Consider the following 18,069-nt stretch of genomic DNA (forward strand, 5'->3'; position numbering starts at 1 on the left):
CAATCATTTTCATCTCTGGATGGCTCACAGCAAAATCTATAAATACAGCGAATTATACACCTTATGTGAATATCAGATCTGTGGACAAAACTATCCCTGATATTAACCACCCAAAAGCAGCCTTTATCTGAAACCTGCTTCCAATTTGCATCAGGGCTCCATGGCGGTTTCCTGCTGAAAATAGCTCCCTTCCTGGCTGCTATTTGCCTCAAAGATGCTGTTTTGGGGGCAGTCATGTGGGGGGGGGGGCTTTAGCAGAACACTGGCCCAGCATCCCAGTGAGATTGAGATTGTCTGGGAGTGGGGCCTCATGGTTGCTTTTTCTTGAATTAGGCTGTCTGAGTATACTTTTTAAACAGTGTGAATGATGTAACATATTGTTTCATTCTGAGCAGGAATGATATTAGTGACTATATGTGAATAAGGGATTATGCACAGGGAAAGAGAACATGAAATTACACAACTGAAAATCTATGAATCTCTACCTTTTATTCCAGGGAGAACATATAAGAAATATAAGCAACAGTCCTTAGGGCAATTACACTGCACACTCTTACTGATGCTATTCCTTGCACTACACAAGTGAGTAATATCTTCCCTCTGCTGTAAAGATGGCTAGTCACACTATTTTGGTGGAAATGCTTCCCCAAAACAAGTTAATTGTTTTGTTTTACATATAACATACCCTGCTGAATTTGGACAGGTGGAAAAATTATTTTGAATCATTCAAGATAGATAGATAGATAGATAGATAGATAGATAGATAGATAGATAGATAGAGGAAAATACATATCCAGAAAACAACATACATTTTGTTGTGTCAAATCACTGATGTTAGTTGATAATGCTCTCAGCCAGTCAGCACTCTCCTGGGCTGTACAAAACTGAAGTATCCCAGTGCTAACTCCATCGAGTGCCAGTACTTCAAATGCATTAGATCTGCAGCAAGAAGAAATATATATACCATCAAGGAAGCTATACCAGCAGCTTCTAGCCTTCACTTCTCATCCAGACGTCCACAAATTACAAATTAGCACATACACATTCTCTCTCTCTCTCTCTCCAAAACAGTTGTGCAATAGCTCTGTGCAATAGTTCAGAGCCATGTTACAGTGCTATAGCTTGGTGAGCTGGTGGATTAATCCTGCTAGTAGGAACATGTATTTTGTGCTGGGCAATCCCAGGTTCAAAGCTCAACTCTGCTATACACTCACTTCGTGGCCCAGGATGAGGCAAGCTACTGTCTCTCAACCCCATTCCTTTCTGTAATATGGGGAAAAAGTAACAGCCCAGATGACAGAGTAAATGGAAGAATTATTGTGATAATACAGTAAGAATACATAGGAAAAATGCCAGATTAATAGTATTACAAGTGAGGAAATGATCTCTGCACCATGTAGCCAGATAATTTCCAGTGGCACACACCCAAATATACCCTGCCAATGGCACATAACTAAAAAAGGTAAAGGAAGGTTGACTAGTAAGATACTCAGCCCAGTGTCAGCACTAAATGTTATTAAATGAAATAACAAGTGGCTACAAAGTAGAAAATCTTATCACTGCTTGCTCACAAGCCTATAGTGGCTCACATAAAATGCTCCTAAGGCCGTATCAAACTGTTTGAAATATAACACACAGTGAGAGACAAAAAGATGAATTAATTGTTCTCTTGAGAGACCTTAAGCTATTAACTTTGAACCTCCTAAATAGAAAAGAGAACCCAAAGGTAGGCTGTGGTCAAAATCCATACATTTTCTGAGCTTCCAGTGTGATACACAGGGGTGGGGAGGAAGTGCTCAAGAATGTGTACACATGATACACATGAAAAATACACTTTTAAAAATGCACACAAATACCCTTCAATGAGTAAGGAAAACGTGTACATTTCAAAAAATCCATGCAACTTATATGCACATTTGGAAAAATGTGCACAAAAATGAATTCTTTGAAAATAAAAACAAAACACATGAGAAGATGTGAATATAAGTCAGAATAAGCTGTGAGGTGGAATTCAAATAAACAAGCTTAAGTTTTGCTGGTGATAAGCCTTGTCCAGTGACAGCACCAGCAAGGACATCCTTTAGCTTGTTCATTGTTTGTTCACACACACATTTTCCCATGTGCAAATGTGTTCAGGTGTGGCTTCTGATGTGCCCTTGGGACCAAAATGGTTGTGCAACCTTGGTTGGTATCAAGAACTTAAAAGCACAAATACAGGCAATACAATACAAATATGCAAGCGAAGGAAAAATAACTGAGAGTAATGTACTTTATTTAATCCTTTGCTGGGACATGGCATTTATCTTAATAACAGCTCTACAGCCAACTTGATAGGTCAGTGCTTTTGATATGAATACCTGTCTCTTGGTATTCCCTGACCCATAAAACAATTAGTTATTCAATTCAGACTGCCTACCCATTTTACTGCCACTTCAGATAAATGGATACTGTACCCCAAAGGTCCACTGTCGCATGAACTATATAATGTGCTTCACTGAAACACCACGAGTACTGCTCTTCACAGTTAAATTAATAATGGGCAATTACCTGCTGAAGGCTTTCATTTATCTACATATAGGCTACATCCATTGTTGTGCAGGTAGATTTCTGTAAACAGCAATGGGATTTTCCCTTTCATCTGCAGCACATTTGGAATGGTGCTGCAGGTGGACAGGCAAATCTGCCTGGTTACAGATATATGGCAATATCCAAAGGGGCCATTCTGTTTCTCTTGAACTCACAGGAGCAACAGTCCACACAAAAGCCTTTTGTGCTTCCAAAAATTAGTATGGAAGTGAGCGCTTGTTTGGGAGTCCTCAGTGGAGAACTCTTTAGCAAGTTCCAATGAGAAACCCTGTAATGGAAATTAGAACTTCCTATTTCCATTTATTTTTAAAAGTGCAAAAGCCCCATTCCGCATGTGGTCACTTCAGTGAGTCTATGGCCACAGTAAGATACTGGCCATGTAACACACACAAATACATGCAGTAAGCTTCACGTCTTATATAGTTTCTAGTAGCTTCCCAAAAAGATGCTATGAAATTATTCATGTTAAATATTGGTATTCACATTACTTCCTAATCTGTCTTCTATTATCTGAACTCATGTGAAACATTGAGCAGGAAGTACTTCATAGAATCTGCATCTAGCAACAGTTACTACCATTGGCAGCTAAATTACATATCCTATTCAAAGGCAGGATCTATGTTGTGTATAAATAGACAGGCAGACAGATACATATTAACAATGATGTACAACAAATGAAATACATATAATCCATAATATCAAGATTAGAATTTTGGATTTTTGCAACTAAGAGGGAGAAAGCTATGTTGGGAGCAACTTTATAATAGCAACACTTGAAATTAGCTTCATGATCTTTCTATCAGGATGTAGGAGTATGATTTAGAAAACTGCAGATTGCATTCCAGTTACAGGACTTACCTGTCCTTTTCTTCATCTCTGTCACCTGAGGCTCTCATGGCCTTAGTAGGATAGAGCACCTTCTGCCAGCTTTGGCTGGTGGCCCAGCTATGCCTTTATCTGAACAGGGACAGCCTGGTTTTAGTAATCCCTGTAATCTCTAAGCTAGACTACAGCAATGAGAAGCTACCCTTGCAGACAGTTCTGATGCAGCAGCTTGTGTAAAATACAGCAGCTAGACTAATAACTAGAACGAGAAGGTCCAAACATTTAAGACCAATTCTGGCCTGCTTCCATTGGCTGTGTATAAACTTCGAAACTCAATCCAAGGTGCTGGTTTTAACTATAAAGCCCTACACACCTGGGAGCTCAGTGCTTGATGGAAAAAGAGACACACAGCTCTCTTTTTCATGTTCAGCAGGTGAGGCTGTTGCCTGGCCATAACAATGGACTGGATGAGGGCTAACAAACTGAAGCTCGATCCAAACAAGTCCAAGATGCTATTAGTGGGTGGGGGTTTTTTGACCAGATGGCTGAAATGTTCTAGATGGGGTTGCACTGCCCTTGAAGGACCAGGCTTGCAGCTTTGGGGTGTTCCTTGAGCTGACTTTGTCACTTGAGGTCCAGCTGGCTTCAGTGGCTATCAGAGCGGCTTCTGCCTGCTTTGTCTGTTGGCACAGCTATGCTACAATCTGAGCAGAGATATCAGTAATCTATGCTCCGGTAATCTTTAAGCTTGATCACTGCAATGCACTCTATGCAGGGCTGCCCTGTGTGGAAGCTGCAGCTTGTGCAAAATGCAGCAGCCAGACTAAAAACAGGGATCAGATGATCTGATCATATAATACCAATGCTGGCTTGCTTGTACTGGCTCTCTATATCCTTCTGAATCTAATACAAGTGGCTGGTTTTAACCTATAAAGCCTTATGTGGCTTGGGACAATGATACTTGACAGAATGCCTCTACCCAGACACTGTAATCAAGATCCGTCCCCCCCCCCCCAACTGCTACCTCAGATAGTGGTAACAAGGAGAAGGGCCTTTTCAGTGGTGCCTCCCCAGTTATGAAACAAACTCCCCACGCAGGCATGCCTGGTGCCAACTTTATTTTCTCCCTGGCACCAGGTAAGTACTGCCCTCTACTGCAGGGCATTTAAGTAGCTTACTGGAGCCTGCTAGCTGTTAACCAGGGTTAAAGGTTTTTTTAAAAGTTATATGTATTATAAAGTGTGTGTGTGTGTGTGTTTAAATTTGGTTTTAAATTTTATATTGTTGACTTTTAATTATGTTATAATATGTTTTTAAAGTACTTTGTGAATGATCCAGAAAGCTTCAGCTACTGGACAGAAGCATACAGAAATTAAACAAACTAATCATAATCATAATGGTGCAGCGTCCAGATCCATGAGAAAAGTTGGCTGAAGATCCTGGTACTGCTGGGAGCATGACACAGTTGGCTGATAGCAGAGTCAGGGCCGTCTTAATGCATGGGCCTGGTGGGCACTTGCCCGTGGGCCCCATACTAATCTGTGTATGTTAACCCTTGGAAAATGGGAAAACTGCCAAAATTAACAGTAGTTGTAGTTGTCGTAGGGGCCCCAGTGCACTGCTTTGCCCGGGGCCCATCATGCTGTTAAGACACCCCTGAGTGGAGTGAGTAATTGGCAGGATGCCCCTGGTGTGAATGGATCCAATCATAATATTTTCATATCTAGGATTCAGAAGTCTTGTCATTCATTCATTCATAACATTTTTATGCTGCCCCCATCGCAGAAAGCCTCAGGGCGGCTTACAAAGCAGGATAAAACAAACATAGAATAAACATTAAAAATTCAGAGCATCTCGGCTGCATCATAAAATCAATAAATAAAAGCAACAGTTGACAAGTAAAATATCATTTAAATAAAAAGGTCTTGGCCTGGTGCCAAAAAACAAATAACAACGGCACCAGACGGACCTTTCTGGGGAGCGCATTCCATAGGTTGGGCGCCACTGCAGAGAAGGCCCTCCTCTGGGTACTCACCCTCCTAACATCCTTCACAGAGGGCTCCCAGAGAAGGGCCTCCCCCGCCAATCTCAGGGGGTGGGAGGGCATATATGGACACAAGCGCTCCTTTAGATAACCAGGTCCCAAGCCCAAGCCGTTGAGGGCTTTATAGGTGATAACCAACACCTTGAATTGGGCCCGGACTTCAATGGGGAGCCAGTGAAGCTGACGGAGAAGTGGAGTCATGTGAACATAACGCCCAGTCCCCGTCAGCAACCTGGCAGCTCTATTTTGCACCAATTGAAGTATCCAGACCATCTGCAAGGGCAGCCCCACGTGGAGCGTGTTACAGAAGTCTAATCGGGAAGTTACCAATGCATGTGTCACTGTCGCCAGGCAATCGTTCTCCAGGTAGGGACGCAGCTGATGGATCAGCCAAAGCTGAAGGCAAGTGCTCCTCACCACCGCTGTTATTTGAGCTGCTAATGACAGCTCAGGGTCGAGGAGCACTCCCAGGCTGTGAACCCTGTCCCTAAGAGGGAGTGCAACCCCATTTAGGACAAGGTCCAGGTCCCCCATCCCAAAGCTCGACCCACCCACCAACAGGACCTCCGTCTTGTCTGGACTGAGCCTCAGTTTATTGGCCCTCATCCAGCCCATTACCTCAGGCAGGCACCGGTTCAGTACAGCCACTGCCTCACCTGGATTAGTTGAGAACGAGAGGTAGAGCTGGGTATCATCAGCGTACTGATGACACCACAGCCCACAGCTCCTGATGACCTCTCCCAGAGGTTTCATGTAGATGTTGAATAGCAAGGGGATAAATATAATTATAATTATTATGAAGATAATTATTATAAGCATGTCCCAAATATGTGATGTTTCCTTTATTCCTTAATATGTGATGTTTGGAGCATTATAAGAATGTTCCAAATATGTGTAAGGAATAAAGACAGTGTGTGTGTGTGAGTGTATGTTACACACACACACACACACACTTTCTTTATTCCTTACTTGGGAGATTTTTCTATCAGAGATGTTAAATGGCGTTCTTAGGGTTCTTTAGTTTTGCATATCTTAGATATAAAACTGTATTTGCATGCATTATAATTCATGTTAATTCATGTTAAAACCACATTGGAATCTTCACATCCCCTGAAAAGACTTTTGAGAAATAATACACATCTGCAGCAGCATAATAAAAAACAAGTCAGGAACGTTCAGCAAGATGTTATAATCAATAGTGTCAAAAGCACGGACATGATATAGTTCATAGGAAGGTTAAAGTGAACAACAAAGATGAAGTAGCGCCTGGGATCAGATATTTTATAACCTCAGGACAAGCAATCTCTGTTATGTGCAAAAATCTGGAACCAGTCAGGAATATTTGAAAAAAGATTATTTAGAATGAGACTGTGATCTATTTTTGGCATCCTCACTATCTCAGGCATCTCTCAAGTGGGAAAAACAACTGGACCAGCAAGGTCATTTTCTTCCTGCATAAAATGGAAAGACAGCAAAACTCTACACATGACTTTTGCATGTGCTCCACTGTGACAGATGCAATATTTGATGGGTAGACAATCACAGCTCCCTGCTCTATACCCACCACCATTGCTTGGGACTATTTTGCGTGAGCCTCAGGCATTATTCTCACGGCCATTTAAAGCATTTAAATTGAGGTGTTCTGCCATTGGTGCCATCAGACTAGGGGTGTGCATCGTGATGCCCACCAAGGCCATCTGTATGGCCCCTGTGGCTCACCCATTCTTCTGGGTAACAAAGCACACACTGTCTACGTGCCTTGTCTCCCAGCAAAATTTCTGGGTTTCCAGTGTCACAAGCACTTCTGGTGGCAGGAAATGGCCTCCAGCGGGTTCCCCTTCTCTACCTCTAATTTAGATAGTCAGGTAACAGCCAATGCCACATGCAGAACCTTGCACTGATCAGGAAGTCCTTAAAATGCTGCCTTTTGAGCAGTGTATCCTGCATACATAACCTGGGTTGGTTTTCACATAACTACTTTGAAATACAGCAATAGACTTGGCAGGACATCAGGGACAGTAATACCAGGCAATAACTTTGGTGTTAGAATTAGTTCAGATTACACTGATGTTAAAAATGTAGATTGTAACGACCCCAAAGAAGTATTTTCTTAACTACATTATGCCTCATTAACAAATAACATATTGTCCATATATCTCAGAAATAATCTGTTCTATTAGATAGGTTTTGGTTTATCCCTCTTTTTTTTCTTCAATGTACAGAATCTTAACAAAACACCCCATCGTTTATAATAAATTTTTCCTGAGACAATAAGCATATGGTCCATTTGCTACTTCCAACAAAGGGAAGAACTAGAAACCCTGCATCAGCCTTTTACTCCCCAAAGGTTAAAGTTTGTTCATAGGTCTAGTTCTCCACAAAGTAAGCAATTCCTGTAGAGAAAGCAGTAGTATAGAAACTAATGCTGAGTTTACCATGCAATCTAAACAAATGCAACCTAAACGTCTCCTTTCAATAGTACTCTGAAGAATGCAGATAACAAGCCGGTTGGAGCTGGGGGTCAGACTAGATAGCCCAGGAGACCCCTTCTGACTCGCTCTGTTTCTATGTTTCTATGTCTTTCCTATCTCAAAGCAGGAAGGGATAATTTGGTTAGAAGTTGAAATGGATACATTCCAAATAAACAGTTAAATAAGTAACCATTGTAGATTATGCCAAGGGGTAAAGGACTGAAAATCCCTCCACAATCAAAGATGTCATAAAACATTTCACACTGTAACACCAATTATTTCAGCTTTTTCTCTTTTAATTATTATCATCATCAATATTATTCAAATGCATAATTTTAGTGTTTGTGGGCATATATTGTATTTTGTGATAACTTATTGCAAATTATGTGCTACTGAGCTAGTTCTTATTTCCTCTTCCTTGTGAGCACTTTGTGGTCAATGCAGCTGCCCCGTTGAATTTCTGGTGAGATGCAGAAATGTACTTTTTTAAAGCTCTTGTGGGAATTCATCTGGTAGAGCAAGAGATGGTCATTCTCCCGAGTGCAGCCTCCCTCCAGTCTTATCCCACAGAGGTTATCTTGGCAGCTGTTGGTAGACCTAATTAGGTAGTCAGCATACTCCTTCCTTGGCCAGTAGGAATACCGGTTGAAGTATAGCTTTTGTAGAAGGCATATTTGTGGTTTAGGCTGCATCTCTAACGGAACACCAACTAACATGCACTATGTCAGTACTATATTTTGCTTTTGTGTAATTTGTAATTTTTCAACCTTCTATCTCACCCTTTCTCGAAGGGTGGTGTCCAAGGTTTTCCTCCTACCATCCTCACAACAGCTCAAGGTTATCAATAAGCTTAATGGCTGATGGGGAAGTTGAACCTGATATTTCCCATTCTGAGTTCAATGTTCGCACAAAAAAATTAAGTGATTGTTTAACACCTCTGGAGGGACAAAGAAAGAGAAGGGAGTGTCAGAAAGGGGGATGAAAGAGGGAGAGTGAAGGGTTGTCCTTGCATATTAACATTCTGAAGCTATCCACATAGCCATTCCATCAGGCCACAAGAAAGAAGAGTGGTGCTTAGACACTCCATCAGCTTTGCTGAAACTAGCTTCCTCCTGCCAACATGATAATTTAAACAGCAATGTCACGGTAAGACCTGATGGCAAGTTTGCTTGTTTTCCTCTTTCCTCCTCACACATTTCTCCATTTCCGTCCTGTCCTTTAGACTGGAAGCCTGAGGGCAGGGCTTTGACACTTTAGACTTTCTATGTGAGGCATTTATTGGAGCTCATGGGTCTTCACTTATGGTAGTTTATGGATGCTTCAAAATGTGACTAACACAATGTCATTCTACTTCATGGCCTCTCCAGTTCTTTTCAAGGTTACCAATAACACGAATGACTGATGGGGATGCTGTACCTGACATTTCCTATTCCAGGTCCAATGTTTCCTTGTGCTTTTCTAACAAGGAAACTCTGGCATATGCATGTGTATTTGCACAATCCTGCTATAACACTGTACTATCTACTCATTCTGTAATGGAATATATAGAAAGGCAGAAAAGGAAAATACTGAAGGGTAGGGGAAACGTGTGTAAATGAGCCACTCTTAATCCCACAAAAAGCCTGGAAGCAGAACCTTCAGTAAAGTGATGGGATAAAAACTTCACATAGAAAAGCCCTCACACGAACCACTCTGGAAGCTTTTCAGCTGAAGAACATCATCATTATCATCAAGGCTTACATAAACACATAAAGCATATGTGTAAATTTAAATAAATTCCTGTGTTCCATTTCTATGGCATACCCTTAGTACCACACTTTAGCACAACCATGAAAGCAATCCAAAATAGAGCTATGCAGGTGAAGAGGTGGGGCTATGTAAGGGAGAGCTATCTTAGTTATCAATGGTTTCCACTGAGTTCTGGGGAACAAATTAATTAGGTTAAAGTACAAGCTACTTCCAAGTCATGGAAATTCCAAGTTGCCAGAATCAGGGCTGTATTTAGAGCATGTACAGCCATCTGCTTTTTCCTATTTAAGTATGACTGCTTCCCATATAGATTAGTAAGCCGCCCCGAGGCTTCGGCAAGGGGCGGCATAGAAATGTTATAATAATGATGATGATGATGATGCAATGCTGACTATCCATCAGTTTAATGGAAACCACCAGTGGAATGAATTTTGCCTCTGCAACCTGCCCCCACACCATGAGCAGACTTGGGGGAGTAAGAGAGGCTAGAGGAGGAGAAAAACAAGGGAGCTGCACATGGGGAAATGTGTTACACGGGAGTCCCTCCCTTCCTGGCCATCATAATACCTGATATTTTGATAGTCAACTGTATAAAGAACAAATTGATCATCAGAAAACCAACTGAAAATGGAGACATGGGAAGCAATAAAGATGTGTGCCTAAATGCCAAATTATACCATCTAGGTGAAAAGATGCAGAAAAAAATGGAAGGGGAAAGTGAGCCAAAGGTACATGAATCCCTACTGAGACGAGAGTGCCAGATAATGTCAGATAATACAGCAGGCATGATATAACTAAACCCTCTCAGGAATTTGTCTTTGATAAGAAGGAAATTCAGTCTGACTGGGCATTTCCAAAATACAAACAATAAATGAAAGAAGGGATGAAATGTCAACTTGCCTACTTCCTAGTTAATTTCACATTTCAAACTAAGTCCAGGATAAACACGTGGAGAAATAAATGAATATTTTGCTGTTTGGTTCATGTTTAACATTTGGGGTTTAAGCAGGTAGGAGTGGATCTTTACCATTCATTATAAGAGCAATGAAGAATATGTGACCCTCCAGATGCTGCTGGATTTCAATACCCATCAGCCCCAGCCAACATGGCCAAAGTACGGAGATTATGGGAGTCTTAGTACACTACTTGCTGGTGGGTCACCTCCTCATCCCTGCTTTAAAGTTTCACAGTGTTAGGGTGCAATTCCAAGCACATTTTCATGGAAATAAATTTCAGTGAGTGCAGTGTGATTTACTTCCGAGAAAATGTCTATAGGATCATGCTCTTAATCTGGCTGTAATTATTTCCAGTCCTGAGTTTTCAGGAATGCTCAGAATAGAAATATAAGCAAAGGCACAAACATATTGGCCATAACACATAAACAGAAACATTTTTCCACTGGTCATTCCTGCCATATTTGTCCAGTGCCTACAAGCAATCATCCTAGCTTTGCTTTCCACACACGGACCATAGAAGAAATTGCTTCCGGTGATGATTACTACATTCTATTGTTGCACATTATATCCAGTATATACTTTCTACTTAAACCTTTATAAAAACCTACACCTTTCTTGCATTAACAGGGACTATGGAGTAATGCTATCCATGTTAGTGGTTTTTCAAATAGCCAGTACCTTCACAGAAAAGAACAGGTGCAAGTTAGGTAACCTAACTCTTTCTCTTTCAGATTACAAACCTTAATTTATTTGTTCCAGCTTTGTACCTCGAGATTCGAGCCAGCGACAGAGGAACTGACAAGGTGTCCAGCCAGCGTTTCTCATATTTTGGTTCATTAGCTATGGGTGAAGAAGGTGAGGATGGTGCCTGTAAAGAATAAATGAGAATTGGTAAGCATGGTCTACTGGATCCTACAGAGCAGGAAACATGAATATTTATCTAAGGATGAGATCTTTTTCTAAAAGTAATAAGGGGAAGTATTACTATTGTTTGGGAAATTCAGAGTGCATGGAATATAAAACAATCATTTGTTTGAAAAGCTAACATTTGTGGGATGTCTGAGCTCATTTTCTCCAAATATTCTGCAAAGATACAACTTTATTTTTGTTAAAAGATTAAGTCTCACATGTAACTGACAAAATAATTAATGCTCATTACATGCAGTATTTTCCGCAGAACTCTTATGTAGTAACAGTAACCACTGGGTTAATGAATGCAAAGTGTACAAATTAAATTTGAGATGTACAGAGTCATCTGTACAGACACAAACATTGACACCTTTCAGTACAAATTGTTTCCATCTGACTCATACTATCAGATTAAGAACTGACATTACCAGAATTGACATTACATTGTTACAACGGATTTCAATTCCCATAAGACCACTCAATATATCTATTGGAGAAGGTTCATCACAAACCAAATGTCTAATATCCCAGTGCTTTTTCACTAAAATGTTTGTTTCACTTAATAGTTTCAGCTATTTAAGTACCACCACTCACAGGTAATGAGTGCATTAATAGCATTGTTTGCTTTTAACTGAGGGCGATTAAAAAGTTACAGTCTGGAGAGCTGTAGCTGAGGGCAATTTAAAACCAACAATCCTGCCTCTCTTGTCTGACTTTGTAAACCACTGCAAAACTATTACTAAGTTTGCCAAGTAGGAAAGAACCAAGCAGGTTCCTGAAGAAACACAAAGATATTTGCTAAAATGAGCATGTGAGCAGGTGATAAGCCATTTAAAAATCATCAATATTTCACTTTGTGGAATACTCAAAGTGGGGAGGAGAACTGGTTTTTACCTTGCTCATTTTCCAACTACCTTCTATAGCTAACTTTAGACTGATGGAAAGATTTGCAATCAATGCTGGAGAATATGATTAAAAAATGTGGTAAGTCTAAAAATCCCTGAGCAAATGAAAGCAGACATTTTCATGTTTTACATGAAAATAATTAGCATTGTTCTTCAGGTAGCTATATGACAAAAACTGACAGTTAGCAAGTAAAAATGACACGTCTTGTTGAAAAAGATTTATTCTACATCCCATGACTACCACTAAGCAGAAAGAGAACAGCAATTCTACAGTGCAGAATCTCCTACACGACACTTTCATTCAAATGAAGCAACATGGCAATTAATCTGTTCCCAGTGCAAACACTCTTTCCAAGAACCTCCTTCATTGTCTGAAGGGGCTGTAGATAGACGAGGGAGTTCTTACTCTGGGCCAAGCTGGCATTCAGCAACAGCAGCACCAGACCCAAGGGCAGGCTGGTAAAGCTGCCAGCAATCATCCAGCTGGGGAAAAACCAGAAGGTGGCAGGGGGCATGGGACAGCTGTGAGGTATCTAGTCCCTCCTTCTCCAAGCCGGCTTGTTGTTTCCCCAGCTCCATACTTCCCCCTACTTGACCACAGTCAGCTGGCACATTCTTACTTGCCAAGGTTACCCAGACACATAATTAAAATTATGTATGATAAAAACAAGGAAACAATCTGGCTGCTACACTTCTAAGTGATCAAGTCACAGTAGTCCTGAATGGGCACCAAGGAGGCAATGCTGCCGCCTTGGTCTTCACTCTACATGGGTGGTGATGGCTCTGCCTCTGAAGCAAAGCTGCTGCCTCTCCGGCTCGGGGAAGAGAGCCAGCCCATAGGGCAGGGGAGGTCCACAATAAGCTCACAAGCAGGACATGAGTCAACAGTAGCCATCTGCCCATGATCCCCACCCCGGCAAATACTGTGCAAAGGCAGGAGATACCACAGAGCCGTCAGAAATAATAGCAATTGATAGTAGTCCTGATGGCAATTTATTTGACAAGAGTAATGTCCTGCTTCCATTACACTCTGTCTCTTTGTAGTTCTGTATTTTTATATAAATAAGTAAATAAATAAATAGTTACTGGTCCAAGTCTAATTGTACTAATCTGACTAATTCTGAATTCTGTATTAAAACAAGCTATTTGTAGTTTATATATTCTATCATAAAGCCCATATTATTGCAGTCAAACATTGTTCAATATTTAATTGCTAAGATTTCTATGGTGTAAGTGCAAAGTGAAACCTCCCCATGATGCATCCCTAGTCTATGTCTGTATATGGGTAGTATTACACAAGTACTCTTGCTATGTCTGCTTGAAGCTGCTGCATGACTCGATGCGAGTCCCTAGATTGGCTAAAACTAGCCCAAGATGGAACAACAAATGGTGCGCACATACCCGAGTCAAGATACGCAAGAACAGCCAAGCTGATTTGGCACCTGAGACAGAAAATCCCATAAACGTCTCTCTCTAATCCCTGCAGTGAGTAACAATAATGATTGCTGTCCTTTCTTAACGACCAACATCAACTGCCTGAGATGGCTGCTTTCTGCCTAATAGCAGAGCCAGCCAAGCATTCCAGCAGCAACAGTGTCCACAAGTGTTGATAAATTTCCAACTTTTGCTGCTTCCCTATTACTGCCATGCTTTCCCCTATCTCACTGGGAAAACCTGTTGTAATTTCCCTAACAGAACAAGTCAACACTTGATTTGGTGATGGTGGGATTTGTCTATCAGAAAAAGACCACAGGGTAATCAGGACAACTGCATCAGCATATCATCATTCTGCTTCAGAATAGAATCCTCACATGCACACATCTCTGAAGACAGAAATGTCAGGACACCCAGCCATGTATTTCTCACATCTTATGTTCCTGGCCCTCCAAGGCAACAGCAAGGCTCAGTGAAGGTATGAGAGATCTTGGTTTATAAAATAGTGGAACACAGTCTCTGAATTAATATGTGAATTGATATTTACAATTCACAACTGTTGTTTAGTTTAGACTGAATACAACATTTGAATCAAATATAGTTTTAACGATGAAATAATGAAAACAGGACAAAAATAATCTATCCATAAACATGGCAGGCAATTAATTCCAATTTGAAAGGGAATAGAATGTTACGTCCCAAATAAAAAGTGAAGTACAATTGCCTTTGCTATGTGAATTTAAATGATTAGAAGCACAGGACTCATGCAAATGCTTATTTGTCATTCCCAGGGCTTTTTTTGTCATAGAACGCACCGGAATGGCATTCTGGCACCTTTTTTTGACGGATTTTTCCATGTGATTGTGAATCGCCCTGTTGGGCATAGCAGGTCGGCAGCAAAAAGCATTAAAATAGTGCCTGCGGGCTGCGTGTTGGTCCGTGCTGTTTGTGAGGGCGCTGCTTGGCTCGGCATGCTGCTCAGCTTGGGATCGGTCATGTGGTTGCGCGCTCAGTGCTTACTGCAGGCGGCGACCATTATGTTTATGTGTGTGTAGAGTGACTGACCCCAAGAGGTGAGTTCTGGCACCTTTTTTTTACAAAAAAAGCACTGGTCATTCCTAGTAACACTAGTCTTCCATCAGACCCTTCTGCACAGTAAAACTGAACTAAATAGCAAGACTTAACATGCAATGAATCCAGGTATTCAGTTACAATGTCAAAGTCCTATTTTTCAGCTGCATTAGTCCATCTATAGATGACTGATGCTCAAAACTGGAGAGCCCGATGGAATAGGGCCCTTTCTTTGACAATAAACAAACAGGAGTTGAACTAGGTTTGGTTAAGAGAAATTTTTCTTCCAGGAGAGTATGGTGAGCGGTTCTCTGTATTTTTTGGTCTTGCAGTGATTTCATTGTGTTTTGCAGCCCCTGAGGCTGTGAAGTAGGCAAGCACCTGTTCAGTGCAAGTTAAATTTTTAGCCCAACATTTTCAAATAAAGCTCTGATCCACTAGGTCATTGCACCAGCCTGTATGTGCAGTGTTTGAATTTGGGCTTTCAATTAAGACCAACAAAACAATTCAATTTTCAAAATTTCAACTTGAATTTTGGGGCAGGAGTTGATTGGAGGCCCCTGAAACTGGCATGATTGGGAGAGTACAATTAAATTTTTATAAATATAATTATAAGAATTATAATTAAATAAGTAAATAATCATTAGATTTTCACTAGATTTTATTCATTTATACTAAATTTAAAATTTATACTAAATTTTATTAGATGATATGCCACTTTTTTTCTTACAAAAACCTTAAGGTGCCTTACATCATTCTTCTGCTCCTGCTCATAGTCATCCCCTCAACAACAACCCTTTGAGGTAGGTTGGACTGAGACTCTGACTGGTCCAAAGTCACCCAGTTGGCTCCATGGATGAGTGGGGACTAGAATCCAGATTGCCTAAATCCCAGACTCACACTCTTAATCACTATACCACACAGGTTCTCATTAACATAAAGGGGCAGCAATTTCTTTCGGTCTTTTTTCTTAAAGTTTAACCTATTGATTGATTTATTATTGTTGCCTGTGGCAGGGTTGCAACCAGCAGTCACAATTTCCAACCCAGAATGCTCCTGGAACAATGCTGCCTCATAACAAAACATCATTCAACGGAGGTTGTGAGGGCAAAATGGCAGCTACTATTGCCGCTTCCAAATCTCCTTAGACTTACTGCTATGTCACTGTGCTCTATGGGCTGCCACTGAGAAGAGCTTTGCCCTTGCCACAGACAGCATTCTCCCTAAAAACGTTTTGGCAACATTTTGGTAATAAGAAGGAGATATGCTCCCCTCCAGTTGCTATCTTTATCCAGTGGACCTTGGATACAAAGATTGCTATCCTTTCTGTAAGCAGGACTGAATGACTTCAGTCATGTGAGAAATGCTTTTCCCAGTTGGATCCTCAAGATATGCATGCTCGACTACATGCAATTAAGATAGTTTGCATACTGTTTTCATGGATCTGTCCAAAGGTACAGCCAGTGCACACTTATTACTTTGAAATGTTAAGCATTTTGGATAAATACTTGAAAACCCTTTATGAGAGAACTGACCATCTTTTTAAATATAAAGTTTCAAATTCCTTGTTTACTTAATTTTAACCTAGCTCTATAACTGATACTATGTAGGACAGGTCTTTTAAAAAAGATCTCCATAGTGCCTCATGGGCCAAAAGCGACTCGAAAACATGGAGGTCATGATCAAGACTAGAATGCTCAGCCCTGATTCTTCCCTGTCCTCCAACACTGCACAGATAACAATCATATTCTCATACGAAAACACGCATCCCCCCTTCACTATTAGCACATTGATGAAGACCGATGGAGGAGGAGGAGGAGGATTAAATTTCTAACTCACTCATTAGCCAAGATAACTCTCTGGGTGGGTTACAAAAGATATGATCCTTTTAGGGCATAATCTTATGGGCTGCACCCATGACAAAGATAAGTTCGCAGAGTCAGACTTACAGTTACCTGGGCAGAGTAGGAGAAGCAACACAGGTGCGCTTCACCTCCCTGCCTCCCCAGTTTCCATTTTTCACTAAATGGGAATTTTTCCCATCTATGTAGGGCATTTCAGAGGGAAGGAGGCTGGAGAAGTTTCGGAAGCTCACCTTTCTTCCTCTCTGAAATCATTTCCCAACCTCAGAGCTGGCACAGTTCTTTCCACAATGGCTGTGAGAAGGGAGAGTGGATCTCCAATTCCCCCTCCAAGTTTGTATCAGAGAGTTCATTTGGATCTGAACTATCCTATCATTCCTCAGATGCAGTTTAGCTGGCATAGGAATGGTCTCTTAACCCCCTTGAAATAGATTCAAAACTTAAAAATAGGGAACAGTGATTTACTATAGACACCTACCAGAAAATTGGGATAATTACAGCATTAACTTTTATGGCTTCAGATGAAGTGGAGTCCATGACAGATTATGTCACAATACTTTGTTCTGGTTTTGCTGCAGCTGACTTATGCAGCTACCACTCTGAAAAGTTCTTACCATTATCACATTAATATCATTAGCAGTTGTTCACTTATAAACTTATAAAGAATATTTACTTATAAGCATCTCACAAACAAATGCAGGCAAATCTTACAATTTGGCAGACAGCCCCAGATTCAATGGTAGCAAACATGTGGTACTAGAAAAACTTACCACATGATAAAACTGGATGTCTGTATTGGTTTTATATTAATACTAGTGGTTTTCATTTGTTGTAGGTAGAAATGAAAAGGAGTCTGTATCAATTTACTCTTTCCACCTACACCCAGCTGGTGCTTGCTAATGTCAAATCGACATGTTCAAAGCATGGAATATAATGATTTTTGTTTTAAAGTACACAAAGATCTCTTTTGCATGTTTTAAATCTAGCCTTGAACAAGCAAGAGTCTGTTACCACAAACAGATCTCCCTTTTTGCCTACATGCATCACACCTGAGAATATACTTCTGAGACTTCCCAGCAGATTTTGAGGTGCACAGGTGCTGCAAGGAGGGCTTACTGTACTCCTGTTTCTTCTGATGAAATGAAAATATGAGATGCAGACCACAGAGCTGGCCTCACACTAGCAGTGTTTTGGCTTTACTTCAGGGAGAAAAAAGTGTGTTATCTGTGCTGATAGCTGTTTATGTATCAGGAAAAA

General features: G+C 40.8%; 1 protein-coding gene across 1 annotated transcript in view; it reads right to left on the reverse strand.

Annotated features, from left to right (window-relative positions):
• The window catches only part of SNTG2 (syntrophin gamma 2), a 240,384-nt gene that overhangs the window by 73,859 nt on the left and 148,456 nt on the right, over positions 1 to 18,069 (reverse strand). Inside the window, exons 9-10 of the mRNA XM_044419194.1 lie at positions 11,372 to 11,499; positions 810 to 939 (exon numbers count right to left, since the gene is read on the reverse strand). Of these exons, the coding sequence (XP_044275129.1) occupies positions 810 to 939; positions 11,372 to 11,499 (258 nt within the window). The remainder of the gene's footprint in view (positions 1 to 809; positions 940 to 11,371; positions 11,500 to 18,069) is intronic.

The sequence above is a fragment of the Varanus komodoensis genome, unplaced genomic scaffold (genome assembly GCF_004798865.1).
Source record: "Varanus komodoensis strain SLA01 unplaced genomic scaffold, ASM479886v1 scaffold10, whole genome shotgun sequence".
NCBI classification, from domain to species: Eukaryota; Metazoa; Chordata; class Lepidosauria; order Squamata; family Varanidae; genus Varanus; species Varanus komodoensis.